This window comes from Siphateles boraxobius, unplaced genomic scaffold, assembly GCF_051911475.1.
Source record: "Siphateles boraxobius isolate OS27281-9 unplaced genomic scaffold, OSU_SipBor_1 49, whole genome shotgun sequence".
Lineage (NCBI taxonomy): Eukaryota > Metazoa > Chordata > Actinopteri > Cypriniformes > Leuciscidae > Siphateles > Siphateles boraxobius.
This window is the reverse complement of record NW_027509130.1, coordinates 2,957,797-2,979,037: the sequence shown is the minus strand read 5'-3', so window position 1 is coordinate 2,979,037 and position 21,241 is coordinate 2,957,797. Positions and strand designations below refer to the sequence as shown.

Below are 21,241 nucleotides of genomic sequence, written 5' to 3'. Positions count from 1 at the left end.
AGAGGCTCAAAAACGCTCTTTATGTCCATGCCCCCATAGCTGCCGTTTTAGCTGAGGGGGAGCTCTGGGCATTCGCGGTCGCAGCTTCGCGTAGCAAGCACCAATCCGGTTCGTTATTTTTTCTATAGTCAGTACTCACAAAGGTCTAACGATCAAGATTAACTTAAAAATTGCCCGGAGTTCTCCTTTAATTTGTAGCGACATCGTGACACTTTTAAAAGCAAGTGATTTGAAGATCTAAGTGCCCTAACAGGACAGTATGGCACAATAAGATCACAAATATACCTTGGTGCACAGCCAGACAAGGCCTTATAAACAAACATAAGGATCTTAAAATCAACTCTAAACTTAATGGGAAGCCAGTGAAGGGATGCCAAAACAGGAGAAATAGGATCCCTCTTTTTAGACCCAGTCAAAAGTCTTCCAGCTGCATTTTGAACAAATTGTAATGGAGATAGTTTAGATTGAGGAAGACCACAATAAAGAGTTGCAATAGTCTAATTGTGATGTTACAAATGCATGAATTGCAACTTCTAAATCTTTGCTTGAAAGAAGTTTCTTCAGTGAGCACTGATCACTGATGTAAAGCAAGAGTATGCTGTGTTTTCTCTGTCAGGGTGAGTTCGACAGCGGGGTGAAGGACTGCGAGAGCGCTCTGGAGGTGTGCAAAGACAGCGCTAAAGCGTTATACCGTAAAGCCGTGTGTCTGAAGGAGTCTGGGAGACTGAGAGAGGCGTATGACTGCAGCGCTGCGTGTCTGCTGGCCTCACCGAAGGTACACAGCACTAACCAGACTATATCAGTATCAATGAAATGTCTCTGCGCATTAATGTGTATTGTAAAGAGAAACTAATTAAATTGATTATTTTAAGTGTGTAATATTATTTTAAATGTTAATGTGTTTTATACTTTGCAAATATGTATTTTTAATCCAGATTATTTATTCAATGGGGGAAAAACTAAATTAAGCCATTTCACATTATTCAATAATCACTAAAAGGCCAAAAAAAAATATTTTTATTGGTTTGTTTTTAATCTATACAGCTCAACTTTTATCACTATTTTTTACAATTAAACTAAATGTATAAATGTGACACTTAAAGGTGTATGTCCCATTTTAAGAATCATTTAAAACAATTAAATTAGACACAATTAATGCACAGTGAATGAATGAAAAAATAAAACAATAAAAACAGTAAAATATTCAGCATTTTCACTATTATATATGTTTATGAAATTAAACAAATAAATGGTTAACTAGCGTAACTGTTGCCGCTCATTAATGTGTGTTAATATATTGGTGCTTAAAAAACGTGATTAAATCTCTTAAGTAATTTAGTTAAGAAGTAGAATTATAAAATATATATGTATATATATATATATATATATATATATGTATATATATATATATATATATATATATATATATATATATAATTTAATATGCAATATTATTTACCATTTTAATTATGTAAAATTATTTAACTACATTTTTACTGTATTTTATACTTTTAGTCCAGTTTATGTTTCCAGTGGGAAATGAAACAAACTTAAGCCATTTGATACTATTCAATATCACTAAAATGCAGAAAGTTATTATATTTATATGTATTTCTTTATTTGTCACAGATAATTTAAAACATTTCAGTTGACTAAATAGACTAAATTAATACACAGTAAAAATAAATACATAGTATTAAAAAACATTCAGCAATTTCAGAATGACAAATATTTAAGAAATTGAACTGAAATAAATGGTTAACTGGCATAATTGGGTATAATATATATATATATATATATATATATATATATATATTTTTTTTTTTTTTTTTTAAGAAAATTATGTATAAAGTATAATATTTATGTATTTATCTATCTATATTAGAAAATCAGGAAAGGTTTTTCTGTTAATCTCTGGGATATCTGTCTAATAAACAGAAAAATTAACTTAAATCTCATGGAGAATTTTGAGTGTTTAGCTGCACATTAGTTAGTGTTCTAGATTAGTTGCGTCAGGGTCATGTGACATGGTCCAGGGCTTGTGACGTCCATCTGACTCTGAAGTTTTCTGTGTCTTTTTCAGGACCAGACGGTCAGTAATTTGTCCCAGGAAATTGCAATCAGTCTAGGCCTAAAAAACAGAAAAGCGTACATCAGTTCTCAGGTGAGTACCCAGAATTCCCTGCATGACATGTTTTCAAAAGTTATGTTTGAGTGCAATAAAGAAATGTTTCATGAAGATGATCATATTATCAGACAGCTTTATTTGCATACCATTTTCTCTATTATTCTGTCTCAGAATGAGAAAGCAGCCGGATTTGAGGACGACGGGCCCGTATCGCCACCTTTAGATGAGGCAGGGCTTCATCAACATCTTTAAACTCTAATCAGCTTTGCATGAATTTGAATCTGTGCGTTGCAGCTCATCTGAGTAGATTAAGACATTCTCCCTCTCCTGTGTTTTGTGTTTGTTTGCAGATATCGTCTGTTGAGCTGGAGGAAGTGACTGACTCTGCAGGTACTGAAAGATACATTATTATGTTAAGACTATCGTGACACTCTGTGAAATGCAGGGAATGCAGCATGTTTTCCTGTCGCTCAGATAGTGAAGAGCAGCGCTAGATACGCCAAGGTCTTTGGCTCAATCCCCAGAGAAAGCTGGAGCTGATGAGATAGTTTGAAGGCAATGCGAGTCGCTTTGTATAAAAGAATCTGCCAAATGCATAAACTTTACAATAAGATCTCACTGGTTAACTTGCATTAGCTAACAGTGAGGTTAGATTAAGAGTAACCAATGCTGTAGAAGTTTACTATTGTTTGTGTTATGTTTACTAGTTGTGTAAATGCACACTACAGTTCCAAAACAAAATCAGAAATTAGTACTTTTTTATTCAGCAAGGACACATTAAATTGATCAAAAGTGACAGTAAAGACATTTGTTATGTTACAACTTTATCAAAGATTCCTGAAAAAAATTAAATGTATAAGTTTCCACAAAAAATATGAAACGGCACAACTGTTTTCAACATTGATAATAATATTTCTTAATATTATCAATGTTAAAAACGGTTCCAGTTTCTTGAGCACCAAATTATCATATTAGAATGATTTCTGAAGGATCATGTGACACTGAAGACTGTAATGATGTAATCAAGACAAAGTAATGATGCTGAAAATTCAGCTTTGATCACAGGAATAAATTACATTTGAACATATATTGTTGCTATAGAAAACCGCTATTTCACAGCATTTCTGTTTTTACTGTATTTTTGATCAAATAAATGCAGTCTTGATAAACAGAAGAGACTTCTTTCAAAAAACATGTTTTTCTATAAACATCTTATAAGCACACTGTGAGAAATACTGTATTAAAATCAACAAAATCTTGACCCATACTGTTATCTGACTGCTTAAACGTAAGGCATTTTTCACAAAATGTAAATAAAATACAACATAATTTATTTCTGAAATAATGATAGAGATACGCATACTGCATACCGTTTCACAAAGAAATATAGTATGTAGTGCACAGTATGCAAGTGTTTCTTTTTCTTTTTTAAATCTGTTTAATTGAACTTTTACAATAATAACAGTATACAGATACAGGAAAATAGTGAAAAAGCATCCCCCCCCCCCCCCACCCAATAAAAAAATTCAATAAATAATAATAATTAATCACCGTAAAAAAGGGTAGTAATAATAATAATAAAAAAAAATCTCAATACATAGAGTGTTATACAAAGTATTTAAATCATAATGTCTCAAGCAGTGTTGGGGAAAGTTACTTTTAAAAGTAATGCAGTACATTATTGCGTTACTCCAAAAAAAGTAACTATTTGCGTTAGTTACCTCTTATGAAAAGTAATGCATTACATTACTTTTGCGTTACTGGCTGGGCTTGCTGGTTTCTTTTTCTTCTGCTATTTTTCTAAATCTATTTTTGGCAAATGTTAAGACCCTTTCACACCAAAAGTGAAATGAATAAGCCTCAGGCTGAAGTTAATGCATATTTACGCCTGTACAGTAGAAACAAACCTTTCAGTTTCTGCTATTCTGGATTAAAGATACAGGAGAAGGAAGTTCAACACTCTTATTTCTAAATCTAATATAAAGTAATTTTTGCTTATTAGCATGGTAAAATTAGATCATTGAAGGTCAGCAGCAAAGACATTGGTTAATAAAGTGAGATTAAATACATAAAGTGTATTTGTGTAATTGAATATAGTTAATTATAAAAATGTTACTAAAATTCTGAGATTGCATTTTACTGTTTTTATATGTGATATGAGTAAATGCATGTTCACATTTAGTCTAGAACTAAAAGAACCATCATGTTTACACAGTGCATACACACACACACACACACAAAACGCCTAACTTTATTTCTCTCAACATGGGGACAGGAGAGCTGTCAGTCAATAAATGTGAAAAAGTAACTAGTTACTTATTTGAAAAAGTAACTTAGATAGTTTTTTGTAAATTGAAAAAGTAATGCATTACTTTACTAGTTATCTGAAAAAGTAATCTGATTACGTAACTCAAGTTATTAGTAATGAGTTACCCCGAACACTGGTCTCAAGTATACAATATATGTTGGATTGTTAAGTACGCAAGTGTTTCTGTTAAACTCTGCAGTTGATTATGCGTGTGTGTTCAGTATTGTCGTCGTCTCTTGACAGCGGGTTCGTCTGAATGGCCGTCTCCTGTGTTACCGGCCCCGGTCCCCGTGAGCGACTCCCATGAGGCCCTGTGTCTGTCGGTGCCCGTGTCTCAGCCGCTGGAGGACAACGACCTTATGGGAGACGAGCTGGACCGTCTCCTGGACTGCATGTCCAAAGAGGAAGACACACCACAGGTGAGGGCCTGAATATGAATATTAGCGGTGTAACGATACTCTCATATCACGATTCGATACATATCACCATACTGAACTCACGATACCATACTATTGCGATACTCCAAGACGTATGATAAAAGGTTACCAAAAAATGTCCTGTTGATTAAAGGTCCAGTGTGTAAATTTTAGCGGCATCTAGTGGTGAGGTTGCGAATTGCACCCAACAGAAGTTACGGTGGCTGACAGGAAGTGATGTTGTCGTCTGAGACAGCAGAGAGTAGACAGTTCAGCAATGAGGTTTCTTTATAAAGATAAATTAAGAAATTTAGGTTTACCTAATTATTCAGTAAAACTATGTTATTGCGAATATTATTGTTACTTGTTCATCATTGTGTGAGTGTTTTATTCACTGACTTTAGCTAGATCTTTGCACGAAGAACAACATAGTGACGAAACGCGTTTGTCCGTTCAGGGCTCCTGTAGAAACATGTCGATGTAAGGGGACCCGCGGTGTGTGTAGACCGAAACTGCTCATTCTAAGCTAATAAAAACATCACAGTTCATTATGCAACGTCTTTATTAAAAAACATAGTTATGTATATGATATTGCATTTCTGTCAACAGATTCTCCTATATATTACACAATGCACCTTTAAAATGCTAAATATGGTGTTACATTGTGTGTGTAAATAGGGCTGGGTATCGTAACAAAATTTTCTATACCGATACCTTGACTTCGATACCGTTTCCGGAATCGATACTTTTTTCGATACCAATTTTATCAATATAACATTACCTAAAAAAAAAAAAACTTTTATTTTTTCAGTTTGTTGACTTTTTTACACTCATATTTTGAGTCTGTAAAAAAGCTCCAATGCTAAAGTTTTCTATGTTTCCTAATCATTTAACAACATGTATTCTTTACTTCAATGAGCTTATTGTTTCTGTCTTAACTTAATGCATTGTTTAACAATGAAACTGAATGAAAATTAATTGAAATGCATTACACAGTCACCCCTGATAACAGATCACTCTAAATTGTAATTTAGACACATGCATTTTCTGTAAAGCTCCTTTGAAACGATATGTTTTGTCAAAAATGCTATACAAATAAATGTGAATTGAATTAAATATACGCTACTGGGGTGAGGGATATATGCCTCACGCTCAGCACACATGAAGCTTGCGCAAAGCACTGGCAAAATTAGCTTTATGATTATGGATGTGTCGGGAAACGATAGCAAGGAGATATTTTAATTATTTATTAATGAACAAGTGTTTACTAAACGTGTTGGCTGCAAAGATGATTATTGCGAATTTTTCGATGCTGACTCGTCATCCCCGCAGTAGTGAACGCGCGCTCGCACCTATATGGATTAGGTAATCAAACTATTTATTTCTAATTGTTTCGTTTAAAAGTAGACATATTTTGAATATATATAGAACTATTTCTCATGTCTGTGAGGCAAGTATCCTATACGCTGAGTTTTGGTTTATATGTGACGCGCTCCAGTTCTTGTAGTCGAAGGCTGATAAACTTTCTACTCTCGAGTGTATTCTGTGTGCTTTTGAGTGCCTTATCAGATTTACCGTGTTAGCGGTCTTGGCAGCAATTATCTTTACGAAAATATTGCATTGTGTACTTGTGGCATCGAGTCGGGTACATAGGTACACTTTTGATCATTTCCACATATTTTCTATCTATCTGGGTTGGACGCTTACACACACACACACACACACACACACACACACACACTACAGCCTCACGTGCGACGAGCCACGTCTCTGGGCAGCCGCGTACACTAGTGTTTTTCCGCCACAGCCAATCATGCTGCATGTTTATTGTTTCACTGACGTTGACGAGATTAACCACTTAGGTACCGAAACCCAAAGCACAGGACAATAGAGACATCAGAATAACAATATTCATGATTCTCAAGCTGAAAATACTGAATTATTTTAGATGAATATGTTTGCAATTTTCACTGACTAGATATATTTAAAATAATGAAGGCCACTTTTTACTTGTAACATCAGACATTTGGCATTATCAGGACGCACAAATATTCCCTCATTGCATTACTATACATTATATTCAACATTATATACAGTAGTTTAATGTAGTTTCAACATTATATACAGAGTTTTTACTGACACTAAAACTCTGAAAACTTGAATTTTTTCTCACACAGTAATTTTAATTTTGGGTGAAATATCCACATGACTGTCACTATACACAATACAGATTGACGCATTTTTGTATTGCGATACATTGTGACACGAAATATTGTTACACCCCAATGAATATGAAATGAAACCGGGTGTTCGTGATTTAGCTTATAGTTACCAGTTGAATCTTTCCTGTTTCGCACTCAGAGTGGAGTCATTCCCACCGGTCTGGTGTTTTTCTCGTCTCCGCCTCCTCGTCTTCCTCCCGCGTTCTTCTCCTCCGTCGGGAGTCAGTTGAACTCACTGGACTCTTTCACTAAGACTGAGATGAACTCCTGCTCCACCCTGGACGCATTAGACTCCATCTGTCCATCCACAGATGCTGTTTCCCTGCAGCGCCCTCTGGTGGCGGGAGGAGACGTGCTCGACTCGCTGTCTGAATTCTGTCTCCCAGGTCCATGATTACTAAGATATTTTATTTGGTAACACTTTATTTTGATGTTCCCTATTGAACATTCTGTTGACTGAGTAATTTTGCACCTGTGTCAACTAACTCTCATTAGAGTATTAGTAGACTGTCTGCTTAATATCTGCTAACTCTTTGTTTTATAGTTTATATTTATAGTTTGTATTTTTTGTTAGCTAACTTCTCGAGCCACTAAACACTGTTGTGCGAATGAGCGGGCCGGAGCGCATTAAGGGTTTTCTGTTAGAATTTAATAACAAATGATCTCAATCAAAACTAACTAACTATTCAGCCAATGTGTGTCCTAGCTGGACAATAACTTTATTCTAGAGCTGCTGTAAAGCCAAAACAATCTCTGTTACTGTAATTTCCTATTATCACTGTAAAGGTGCTTTGAAACAGTCCATATTGTTAAAAGCGCTATATAAATGAAGGTGACTTGACTTGACTATTGTGATGATCATCAAACAGAGATATTCTACTGACTATAAGTAACTTTTCAACTACATGTCAACTTATTCTAACCCTACTAATACTCTAAAGAGAGTTTGAAGACATTGTAGCAAATTGGCTTAAAATAAATATGAATAAGCCTACTAATACTCTGAGAGTTAGACATGTAGGGGCAATGTCACTTATAGTCAACAGAGTGTGTTAAAGGGACCGTCAAAATAAAGTGAAACCTTTTATTTACAGAAACTAGTAGTTTCGAGATATTAAAATAGTTTACTAAAGTTATTGCAAATAAATTTAAAACAAGTACATTTTGTGATTCCCAAATGTTTTTCAAGGTTTCTGCTCTTTTTATCCAATTAATTTACATTTGCATTTGTGATCGTTATATTCTTCTACTTGGTTTGATATCTTGAACATAAAAGACTTAGAAAAATTACATTTGTATGACTTTTTAAGATTTGATTTGACAAATAAATGAATCGTTCTGTGTGTGTTTATTTCTCTGTCAGGTGGGAAAGTCTGTTGTAGTTTTCTGCCGTCGGTCAAACTGACAAACTCTTCTCATGTGGTGAGTGTGACGTCTCTGACTGCTGATGATATGAACGCTTTAGAGCATCTCTGTTTAACCTGAGAGAGAGTTCATGTGTGTGTGTGTGTGTGTGTGTGTGTGTGTGTGTGTGTGTGTGTGTGTGTGTGTGTGTGTGTGTGAGGTACAGAGGAACGGTCACGTGACCTCCACACTTTCCTGTCTGTCCAAGAACCCACTGGAACAAACACATGAATTTGCTCAAGCCTGCAGCAGCTGCTTCACTTCTACAGGTGATTCACATCCATCCATCCATCCATCCAATCCAATCTGATTACGTAACTCTGGTTACTCCCCACTCTGGCTGTACCTCGTGTGTCTGTCTCTCTCAGGTCCAGGTGTGCTGGATTTTGAGCTCAGGTCTGATGTGAACCACAGCTGTCAGAAGGATCTTCTGCTGTGCCGGCGGGGGGGCGGAGCTAACTCGCCCTGGAGGCGGATCCGGCCCCGCCCGACTCGCAACAACTTCCAGGCCGCCTTTGTGCTCTGCAGAGGTGCGTCAGCTGTCCAGGGATTTAATAACTAGTGCTAGGGATGTGACGTGAGGAAATTTTCCCACCGGTTAATTGACGTGTGAGAACACCAGTAACACCGGTATCATTTTTAAATCGGTAATTTGAAGGCAAAAGTTAAATGCGCGTGTCCACACAGGCATTCATAACGGTGTGGAGCAGAGCGAGGGTTTTCCATAGGAATGAACTCAAAGTGCTCGTGGACCTGTGCGCATTTTAATTTCGCTTTCAAATTAGCGTCAATTTGGGGGAGGATTGCTTCAATTGTGAGTTCATTAGCCTATTATGCTTAGTGAAAAAAACAACAACAAAACAGTACAATGACAAATTTGCTTAAATAGGCGCTTTTACATTTCAGACCTGCCAACCTGTACACATTTTGCGTAGTAGGTACGCATTTTGACCTCAAAGTACGCTGGTACGATTTGTCACTCTAAACTACGCAAAAACCTGGTGACGCTTCTGTGCACGCGCAGTCCTCAAATCAAGCAACAGCAAAAGAAGCGGAGTTCGACCAATCATAGCGCTGGGTTCATTCCCCATATAGCAAGCGGGGATGATTGACAGATGCGTAAGGCCTATCATTAAAAAGAGACTGAAAATCGGCAGCAATAAAGAATCCCGCTCGATCCGCTTCCACTCCCGCGGCCCGACGTCTGACTGAGTTCATTAGCGAGGACAGTAGCTACAGTAGCCTAGTCACAGTACTTCTGACTCCTGAAGGTAAACGGGCTGGGTTGGATGTGCAAAGTTGAAATATTGTTTTAGTTAACTTAATCTGGATTCAATGATCATACGGGAGTGATCGCATGGATTAAAATACTCCGTCATTCATGGTCACTCAGATAAGAGCAAAACATCATTCAGCCATGCAAATTATAAAATGCTTAAGTATTGATGAACAATAAATCGAAATAAAATTAAAATCGCTATGGCTTATGGATTATGAAAGTTCTGTGATTTGTGGATTACTGATAAGCATGAGTCTGGAGAAACAGGCGTTTATTTATTCATTCTCAGTGTTGAGAAACGTAGAGAAACGTGCATATGTTACTTGTTGTGTTAATAATAACTAAAGTACCTAATTATGTTACATAATTATTTTGTATGAAAATTAGCGCATTAGTTACTTATGGATTAAAACGTACCGTTGTATCAGTGCTGCGCGAGCGCTCTCACAAACACAGAGAGAAGATAATTGTAAATTGCAAAAAAAAATTAGAAGATTGGCAGGTCTGACATTTCACTTTGACACCAAATAGTCCGTCATCATCTTGTCAGTCAGTTTCTCACTCTCGTGATTAATGAAATCTGACTCCTCCTGCTGCGACTCTCGTTCAGCTCGCGATTTATTAAGCAGACACGTTCAGTTTTTAATTGTAGTAACTGTTCTCTAACTGAACTAAATGATTTTATTTAAAAAAATAATCAAAATGGACGGGGAAGTGATGTAACTTCAGTTGCTTCTGAACACCGGTAACACCGTCAACACGGACTATTGTAGCAAGCCTAACTAGCACCTGAATTAATGTGATTTAATCTAGGGGTGGTACGATCCGCTTTTTTTGCCTCCGATACCGATTCCGATACCTGGGACTCAGTATTGGCCGATACCGATCCGATCCAATACTAAAATAATAATAAAAAAAACAGTGCCAAATTACCTAATAAACTGTATCTGTATGCCTCACTGTGGGGAAGAGACTGGGATTATTCTTTTGTTTAAGGCATCAAAGCTTGACTTAAACATTATTTTCCTTACTTTGTAAAACAATACAGACAAAATATATACTATATAATTAAAATACATTTATTTTAAAATTTTAAGCGCAACTTTTTAATGAAGCAGCAACATATGATACATAGATTGGACAGAACAACTAAGGCTATCAATAAACTGCAATTGCGCAAAAGTATTGTAATATGAAAGGCTCCAATTCAGAGCGGCACGAAACACTTATGCGCATCCCGTGCACAGAATGATGCGCTCGAAGCAACATGGAGTCACGGCGCGCAGCGCTTCGCATTGAAAAGTTCATAGCACAAAAGTAAGATATACATATATTTCTTTATTTATTCATTAGTTTGAGCCTTTTAACAGTTTTAAATTTCAGTTAATGTGCGTGTGAAGAGCAATTATATCGCTCTCTACTCCAGTGTTGGGATCACTGAGGAGTTGTGTTGTGATCTAACAGACACCCGGTTGAAAGTAACATGTGAAACTCCAGCACGTTAAAGTCCTTTTATGCAAACCATAGACCTTTATCTACAGATCTACAGTATAATAATAGGAACATTGACTCATCTTGGAGAGAGTTTCATCGCGTTGACTGTTTTACCCGAGCGGGTGCTGAGAATGACTGACAGCCGCAGCGGAGCGAAGCACTTGAGATTAATTTAACGATTTAAATCTGTACCTCACATTAAACTATATGTAATGGCTTCAGAAATCTTGGAATACAGTACACGAAAACATTATAGTGCTTTATAATGTTTTTGTGCATTTTGTGTTGTATAACAATAACATACGTAGGCTATACAATATCGGATCGGATCGGATTTGGATGGTCTCGTCTGGTGATACCCGATCCGGCAAATATTGCTAGTATCGGAGCAATACCGATAATGAGTATCGGATCGGCGCACCCCTAATTTAATCCTCCCTGTGTGTGTGTAGAGGTGTTGGAGAGTCAGGTGTGTAAGTACGGTGAGGGCTGCACGTTTGCATATTGTCAAGAAGAGATTGACGTGTGGACGCAGGAGAGGCGGGGCTTACTCGTCCGAGAGCTGCTCTTCAATCCACTGGCGACCAATGAGAGACAAGCACTCAGCGTCGTCACACTCCTGAACACACACACGGGCATGTTCATGTTCCTCTGTGAGGTAACACACACACACACACAATTTGTGGTGAAAATTGAAACGATTCGATACCAGTCTTGAGATTTTTACTGATGGATTTATTCCTCAGTTAAAAGAGTCTTATAATGGGGTGTTACTGATATACAGTGAGTGCTTTACAAGAAAAGTTTATATTTTAATTTTATTTTTTTATTAAGCAAAGAATGCAATACAGATAAGTACATTAAGAAAACAACAGCAAAAAGCAAATATAGATGTTGAAAAGGCAAGTATCAGACAAATAAGCTTGTTGACCACAAACAAAACAAAAATAAATGAATAATACAAGAGGAAATTAATGAGCTAACAAATAAACAAACATATAAACAACATAAAACAGAAAGCAATATGGATGAACATACAAGAAAAGTAAAAAAAATCACGAGAGATGCATAAGAAATAAAAATAACAATAAAAGCTAAGAATAAAAAATGATTAAAATTCATTTCAAATGTGTTAAAAATATAAATAGCATTTATTTTAGCTGTATATTTATTTGTCCTTTAAATTTAGTCTAACAGTTCTTGTAATATTCATTAATATTACTCAGTTTTACTATAAAACTAACAAAAAAATTGCATTAAATTTTAGTCAATGAAAACATTTGGTTGACGAGAGTGCAAAATAAAACTAAATATTCAAACCCTTTATATATTAATTGAATCAACATTTAAATGTGTATCAACACAAACATTGTTTTGTTAAAACTTAATCTGTTAAAATAAGATATAATAACATTATTGACTATGATTGGATTATTTCAAACATTCTTGTTGATTCTAGATGTTCAACTTCCAAAACATAGTTTGTTCATTATTAATATTTTGCCATGTTTTGCTTGTCATATTTTCTCAGCATAATGTTTTAAAGTATTGTTGTTTGATTTTCTTAGAATCATTAACAAAATAAAAAAAAAACGTTTTTAATGACCACTTTAATTAAAAATTAGCCTGCCCCTTATGTAGGACAAAACAGCTTTTTCTAGAGCACTTACACTTTATATCATGTACGTGACCTCATTTTGCACAGATTAATATTTATTTTGGTAAAACTATTCTATGAAAGTGTAAATAATGACCTGGTTCAGTGCTGTGGATGTTGAGTCGTGTGTTTCTAACGGCTAACTCTTCTCTGTGTGAACACACACGTGTGTCTGTCCTTCATCAGGCCTGCTTTGACTGTAAACCCAGAATGATCAGCAGACGCTGGAAGGAGAATCCAGCTGTGTGTGCCAATCTACAAACACAACATCAGTTAGACAAGAAGAAGTACGTGAGAACAACATCCATCCAGTGTTGTCAAAAAGTACCGACTTCGGAACCAAGTCAGTACTGAAGTTTAATAATGTGACGATACCAGCATTTTGATGCTGTTGAACAGATTCTTATGGCTCGTTTCCACTGAGCGGTACGGTACGGTACAGTTCGGTACGGTACGCAATTATTTGCGTTTCCACTGTCAAAAGTTGTGAATGGTACCAAAAAGCCGAACCGGACCGTACCACTTTTTGGGTACCCTTCCGTTGGGGTACCTAGCACAGTGGTTCTGTACTAAAGGGTGGAGCTAGAATCGCTGCAGAACATTGATTGGTTGACAGAGTATCGTCACTTGCGCGTGCTACAAGGGCATTAGAAGCGCCATTTTTTAATATACATTTGAAATATAATACTACTGTTATTGTGTCACAAAATGCAGTTTTAAGAGTTTTTCAGGCGAGAATGTAGTTTTTTAAAGCTCAAATCTGTAGTTTATTTATAGATTTATGATCATTTGACTGAGATCCATTCCAAGCAATCACCGGGCGCTCGGCGCTCATGTACCCCGCCTAGAACAGCCTTTCCTTGGCTAGTCGTTCTGATGTTTGCCGCTCACTCTGACGTCTCTGTAGTGGTTAAACATTAGATATAATTCGTCTTGTATAGACCTAACAGGCGATCTTTGGTCTCGTGAATCTATAATTTGTTCCCTGGCCAATAGTTTTGGCAGAAGGCTAAGTGAAGTTTCATATATTTGAGCGCTGAATTTGTATATTTGACTGAATTGTTTGCTTTATGTTATTAAAGCTTTACTGTATAGCTTTTTGTACCTTTTACTTATAATTTAATAATGGCAATTATTGATAAAACTGAAATTTAACAAAAAGACATAGGGTTGAGTTTTGTCATTTTTTATTTTATTACAAGATCATCTGTAATGTTGTTTATTGCAACATTTGTACCAATGCACATATTGCCTGGAATATGTTTAATATTTTTAAATTTGAACGAAAAGAGGCAGGGTTGTGTTTTATATTTAGTTTTGTTATAAATATAGGCTACCGTACATGCATGCAGTGCCTGAACCACATTTGTGTGCTTATAGTGTTTAAAATGTATTTAAATGAAATCAAAAAGCAGCAGAGTGGTGTTTTATAACATATTTCGTTTTATTGTTGCCTAAAATGTACATACGGAGATAACCGGAGTAGCAGAGCGAGCTGAGTGGCGCTTTCAAGAATGCGCTGTTCCATTAGCAGAATTACCGGACTCGCGTCCTCGGGAGTCATTCTCCTGAGTCGGACTTTGTGTAGGCTACTTGGTATTGAGAAACGCCCTAATGTCGGCGCTTGTTGCTTGTGACAAACATCCCGAGAAGCAAGAACAAGATCTGCTGTATGTCATCCATTGTTGTTTACTATGTCGCTTTCTTCTTCGCGCGAAAATGATGTCGATCGCTACTTTCCGGCAAACACCACGCCTATCAAGTAAGGGTACTGATGGCGGTGGAAACGCTAGCCGGATCATGGTTTACCGACCCGAACCGCACTGTACTGTACCGTACCGTACCGCTCAGCGGAAACGAGCCATTAAACTCCTCTGATTGGCCACTGTGTTCACATGCTCAACATACATGTCTCTGATTGGCTACAATGATCAACAATGACATCTTTGACACTCGTCACCAAGCGCTTGCATAGATACACACGAGCTCTTAAAGCAGAGGATTTATTAGGGATCTGCTGATAGACTGGTATCGTCACATTTTTTAAATTTAAGTACCGAATTGGTACCGAAGTTGGTACTTCTGACAACACTACATCCATCCATCCTTCTATCATCTATCTGTCCTTCCATCTATATCCATCCATCTATCATCTGTATCTATCTCTTTCTATCCATTCATCAATCCATTCGTTTCATTATTGTTCCATCCATCCATCCATCCATCAATTGTTTTTTTATCATTATATCTAACTGTCTGTCCCTCCGTGTGTATATATTATGAGTAAAGCGTATCTGTGTGTGTCTCTGTCTGCCAGGTGTTTGGTCCACGTGGTGAAGAGCAGCGCTGTGAGTTACAGTAAGATCCGAGCGCTGAGTCCTCACTGTCAGTTTGACGTGTGTCATCATGAGCTCAGTCTGGGCTGTAAGAGGGAGGACGGATGCTGCTTCGCTCACTCGCTCATCGAGCTGCAGATCTGGATCCTGCAGAGAGACTCGGGTACAAACACACACACACATACATACACACACACAATCGCTCATCGAGCTGCAGATCTGGATCCTGCAGAGAGACTCGGGTACACACACACACACACACACACTCGCTCATCGAGCTGCAGATCTGGATCCTGCAGAGAGACTCGGGTACACACACACACACATACACACACACACACACACACACACACTCGCTCATCAAGCTGCAGATCTGGATCCTGCAGAGAGACTCGGGTACACACACACACACACACACACACTCACTCGCTCATCGTGTTCCAGATCTGGATCCTGCAGAGAGACTCGGGTACACATACTCACACACACACACACACTCGCTCATCGAGCTGCATATCTGGATCCTGCAGAGAGACTCGGGTACACACACACACACACACACATACACACACACACACACACACACTCGCTCATCGAGCTGCAGATCTGGATCCTGCAGAGAGACTCGGGTACACACACACACACACATACACACACACACACACACACACACACTCGCTCATCGAGCTGCAGATCTGGATCCTGCAGAGAGACTCGGGTACACACACTCACACACATACACACACACACACACACACACACACTCGCTCATCGAGCTGCAGATCTGGATCCTGCAGAGAGACTCGGGTACACACACACTCACACTGGAGATCTCACACACACACACTCACACACACACACACACACTCGCTCATCGAGCTGCAGATCTGGATCCTGCAGAGAGACTCGGGTACACACACTCACACACATACACACACACACACACACTCGCTCATCGAGCTGCAGATCTAGATCCTGCAGAGAGACTCGGGTACACACACACTCACACTGGAGATCTCACACACACACACACTCACACACACACTCGCTCATCGAGCTGCAGATCTGGATCCTGTAGAGAGACTCGGGTACACACACACTCACACTGGAGATCACACACACACACACACACACACACACACACACACACACACACATACACTCTCTGGATCTGGATCCTGCAGAGAGACTCGGGTACACACACACTCACATACTGGAGTTCTCATACACACACACACACATACACACACACACTCACTCGCTCATCGAGCTCCAGATCTGGATCCTGCAGAGAGACTCGGGTACACATACTCACACACACACACTCGCTCATCGAGCTGCAGATCTGGATCCTGCAGAGAGACTCGGGTACACATACTCACACACACACACTCGCTCATCGAGCTGCAGATCTGGATCCTGCAGAGAGACTCGGGTGCACACACACACACACATACACACACACACACACACACACACACTCGCTCATCGAGCTGCAGATCTGGATCCTGCAGAGAGACTCGGGTACACACACACACACACACACACACATACACACACACACACACACACACTCGCTCATCGAGCTGCAGATCTGGATCCTGCAGAGAGACTCGGGTACACACACACACACACATACACACACACACACACACACACACACACACACACACACACACACTCGCTCATCGAGCTGCAGATCTGGATCCTGCAGAGAGACTCGGGTACACACACTCACACACATACACACACACACACACACACACACACACTCGCTCATCGAGCTGCAGATCTGGATCCTGCAGAGAGACTCCGGTACACACACACTCACACTGGAGATCACACACACTCACACTGGAGATCTCACACACACACACTCACACACACACACAAACTCGCTCATCGAGCTGCAGATCTGGATCCTGTAGAGAGACTCGGGTACACACACACTCACACTGGAGATCACACACACACACACACACACATATACACTCTCTGGATCTGGATCCTGCAGAGAGACTCGGGTACACACACACTCACATACTGGAGTTCTCATACACACACACACACATACACACACACACATACATAAACTCGCTCATCGAGCTGCAGATCTGGATCCTGCAGAGAGACTCGGGTACACACACACACACACACATACATACACTCGCTCATCGAGCTGCAGATCTGGATCCTGCAGAGAGACTCGGGTACACACACTCACATACTGGAGATCTCATACACACACACACACACATACTGGAGATGTCATATACACACACACACACACAAACACATATTAGAGACTCGGGTACACATTCACTGGAGATTACACACACACACATACACACACACACATACATGCACTCGCTCATCGAGCTGCAGATCTGGATCCTGCAGAGAGACTCGGGTACACACACACACACATACATGTACTCGCTCATCGAGCTGCAGATCTGGATCCTGCAGAGAGACTCGGGTACACACACACACACACACACACACACACACACACACACACACACACATACATACACTCGCTCATCGAGCTGCAGATCTGGATCCTGCAGAGAGACTCGGGTACACACACACACACACACACTCACACACACACACACACACACTCGCTCATCGAGCTGCAGATCTGGATCCTGCAGAGAGACTCGGGTACACACACTCACATACTGGAGATCTCATACATACACACACACACACATACTGGAGATGTCATATATACACACACACACACACACACACACACACATATTAGAGACTCTGGTACACACACACAAACACACACACACATATTAGAGACTCGGGTACACATTCACACACGCGCACACACACGCACACAGTAGAGACTCTGGTACACACACACAAACACACACTTACATTAGAGACTGGTACACACACAAAGGAGATCTCACACACACATACTGGAGATCTCACACATACAAATATATACATTAGAGACTCTGTTACACACACACACACACACACAATACATTTACACACCTGTTATTGACATGCGACAGAAAACACAACATGGCACTAAAAAAGTAAAAAAATGCACAAACGTGACATTTGGAGTGGGACAAAAAACATTATTTTAGTCAAGTATCATCTGTATATTTAGTCATTAGTCAGCTGTATATACTTCATATGTAGCTCACTTGTTTTATTTGATGTTTTATTGACTTTTCAGCGTTATTATAATTGTCCTAAAAAACTGAATAATTTTACTGTTACAATGAAACACAAATACTAAATAGACCAACAATTTAAAATAGAAAATAATTTTAGAATAGAGCAAATGTTTAAATATACAAATTCCCAATCTAAAATATTATAAACATGATCTGCATTTATTCATTCATCAATTTTCAACACAGTGTGCTGTTGTGATGTTTGATTAAAACAAGAGTTGTGATGTTTGATATTGTTCATTTCACTCGTTCTAAAAACGATTTTTTGCACAATAATGATTGACACGATTGTTTTCTCTCTTTTTTTCTGGCTATATTTTTTCTTGCTATGAACTCAAATTTTGTTTAGAAGAGAATGGTAATATCTTAAAAAATAAAACAAATTAATACTTTATCAAAATAAATAGTACTATGACAATACTATTAATAATAATGACAAAAAAGAGATCAGTTATGAATGTAATAATAGAAAATAAAAAAGAAATATTACAATAATGCAGTCTTTTTCATTGGCCCGTTCTTGAAATGTTTTGCAGCGCTTGTATACCTGTATTTGCTGCTGAACAATTGTGCTTCAGATTTCAATCTCAAGTATTTAAGAATAAATGACGGTTTCAAAGAGATGTTTTGTGTTTGAGGTGCTGCGTTACATCAGATAAACTTCATGTCTCTGTGTTCAGGAATCAGCCATGAAGAGATCGTGCAGGAGTCCAAGAAACACTGGAACAAACAGCGAGTGAGTCTCTTCTCAATTATTACATGATGTTAATATAATCTCACAGTATTTATTAAATAAGCATCATTATTTATTCAGCCTGGTGCTGTCCTAAAGTTGTATGACTAAAATTTTCTTCTCGTGCTTGTCAAAACATGTTTATTATATTTTAATTTAGATCAGTAATTTGTGCTTTTAATATTTTGCTCTATTTTATTTCTGGTCTTTTAATATTGATGTTTCATTATAACAACTAAATAATTCAGTGTTTTAATGTCAATTTTCCTTAAGTGCACTGTGTAATTGTAGCGGCATCTAGTGGTGAGGTTGCGAATTGCACCCAACAGAAGTTATGGTGGCGACAGGAAGTGATGTCATCGCCTGAGACAGCAGAGAGTAGCCAGTTCAGCAATGAGGTTTCTTTACAAAGATAAATTAAGAAATTACGTTTACTTAATTATTCAGTAAAACTATGTTATTGCGAATATTATTGTTACTTGTTCATCATTGTGTGAGTGTTTTATTCACTGACTTTAGCTTGATCTTTCCACGAAGAACAACATAGTGACGAAACGTGTTTGTCCGTTCAGGGCTCCTGTAGAAACATGTCGATGTAAGAGGACCCGCGGTGTGTGTAGATAGAAACGGCTTAATCTAAGCTAATTAAAACATAACGGTTCATTAAGTAAGGTCTTTATACACCACTGAAAACATAGTTATGTATATGATATTGCATTTCTGTAAACAGATCCTCCTAAATATTACACAATGCACCTCTAATACCTGTAATGATGCTTAAAGGCCAATAAAACATACCATTATTTGATAACATTTTCTAAAATGTCTCCATTTGTGCTCTGCAAAAGACGGTCATACAACTTTAGAAGAGCACCAGGGTAATTAAATAATCATAAATGGTCATTTATGAAATTTAGCTGGTCTTCCAACTCTTCTGGAAGTAGATGATTGGCTTTAGCGAGAGAGAATAAATGAAATGTGATTTATTATTTAGTGAAAATCTTGACTTTTCACGTTGCTCGTATATGGCGTGAGTCTCATGGGATTTTATTTTAGGTGAATTATCCTTGAAATGTAATGTTAGCGTTAGAGGTTTGATCCCTGTGAACACGAGTACTAGTGATGACTAACTTATTGAACAGCATTAATTAGTAGTACATTCATAATGCATGTAGTGATCTTTCTGTCTCTCTTCATCAGCCTGGGATTCTGGCATCACGATCACCAAACAAAATCACTGCTGCCAAATCAAAAAGTCCAATCAGAGCAGAGCAAACGAATGGGAAGGTGCAGGGGACAGGAAGTGCTGAGGTCAAAGGTCACGAGCTGGAGCTGATGCTGAAGTTCGTGTGCGGTCAGTGCTGGAGAGACGGGCTGGTCAGCGAGCCGGACCGAGCGCTGAAGTACTGCACCGCTAAAGCCCGACACAGGTGCAGACACACACACACACACACCACATCTGAACACACACACCACCCGTCTCACTCTCTTCCTCTGTCTGTCTCTCTTCAGCTGGACCAAAGACAGGAGGGTTTTACTTGTCAAGTCTCACGAGAGGAAGAAGTGGGTCTCTGTGAGACCTGTGCCCTACGCCAAGACCTTTCCTCAACAATACGACGTGAGTGAAAACAACTCGTTTACTCTGATGATGTACAGAGGAGATGAGGTTAGCTGACCTGCTGGACTCTACTAGTGGACGGCCGATATATCATACAAACCTTGCAGATTTAATCGAATCCGGCTGTGATATCTTGTGAAGTGAGCATTTGTATCCTGCATAAACGTGTCGGTGCGAGTGACAAGTGAGTGAATGCGAACAGAAGAAAAGCTTCACAGGAGACGTGATGGAAAAACTAAAATATGAATTTTAAAATATTATATGAAATATAAAATATGCTGTGCTATATCTAGGTGCCCACTGTGTCATATTCATATCGTTTTCACTGTGTGCTGTATGTAAAATTAGCTTTACCTTGTCAAAAGTCGAAGTCAAAAAAAGTCTTTATTTTAAAAAAATATGATTACCAGTGCGCATGAAATGACCAGATTACTGAGTGC

The 21,241-nt window shown here is 38.4% G+C and overlaps 1 protein-coding gene across 2 annotated transcripts in view; it reads left to right on the top strand.

The window, feature by feature from the left end:
• zc3h7ba (zinc finger CCCH-type containing 7Ba) overlaps positions 1-21,241 on the top strand; it is a 35,090-nt gene that overhangs the window by 4,656 nt on the left and 9,193 nt on the right. For both annotated transcript variants that reach the window (XM_077202371.1, XM_077202370.1), the window contains exons 5-19: positions 617-775; positions 2,084-2,164; positions 2,300-2,356; positions 2,479-2,518; positions 4,680-4,855; positions 7,214-7,460; positions 8,438-8,496; positions 8,645-8,747; positions 8,847-9,008; positions 11,704-11,909; positions 13,095-13,195; positions 15,226-15,407; positions 19,131-19,186; positions 20,384-20,613; positions 20,696-20,801. In XM_077202371.1, coding sequence (XP_077058486.1) covers positions 617-775; positions 2,084-2,164; positions 2,300-2,356; positions 2,479-2,518; positions 4,680-4,855; positions 7,214-7,460; positions 8,438-8,496; positions 8,645-8,747; positions 8,847-9,008; positions 11,704-11,909; positions 13,095-13,195; positions 15,226-15,407; positions 19,131-19,186; positions 20,384-20,613; positions 20,696-20,801 — 1,965 coding nt within the window. The remainder of the gene's footprint in view (positions 1-616; positions 776-2,083; positions 2,165-2,299; positions 2,357-2,478; positions 2,519-4,679; positions 4,856-7,213; positions 7,461-8,437; positions 8,497-8,644; positions 8,748-8,846; positions 9,009-11,703; positions 11,910-13,094; positions 13,196-15,225; positions 15,408-19,130; positions 19,187-20,383; positions 20,614-20,695; positions 20,802-21,241) is intronic.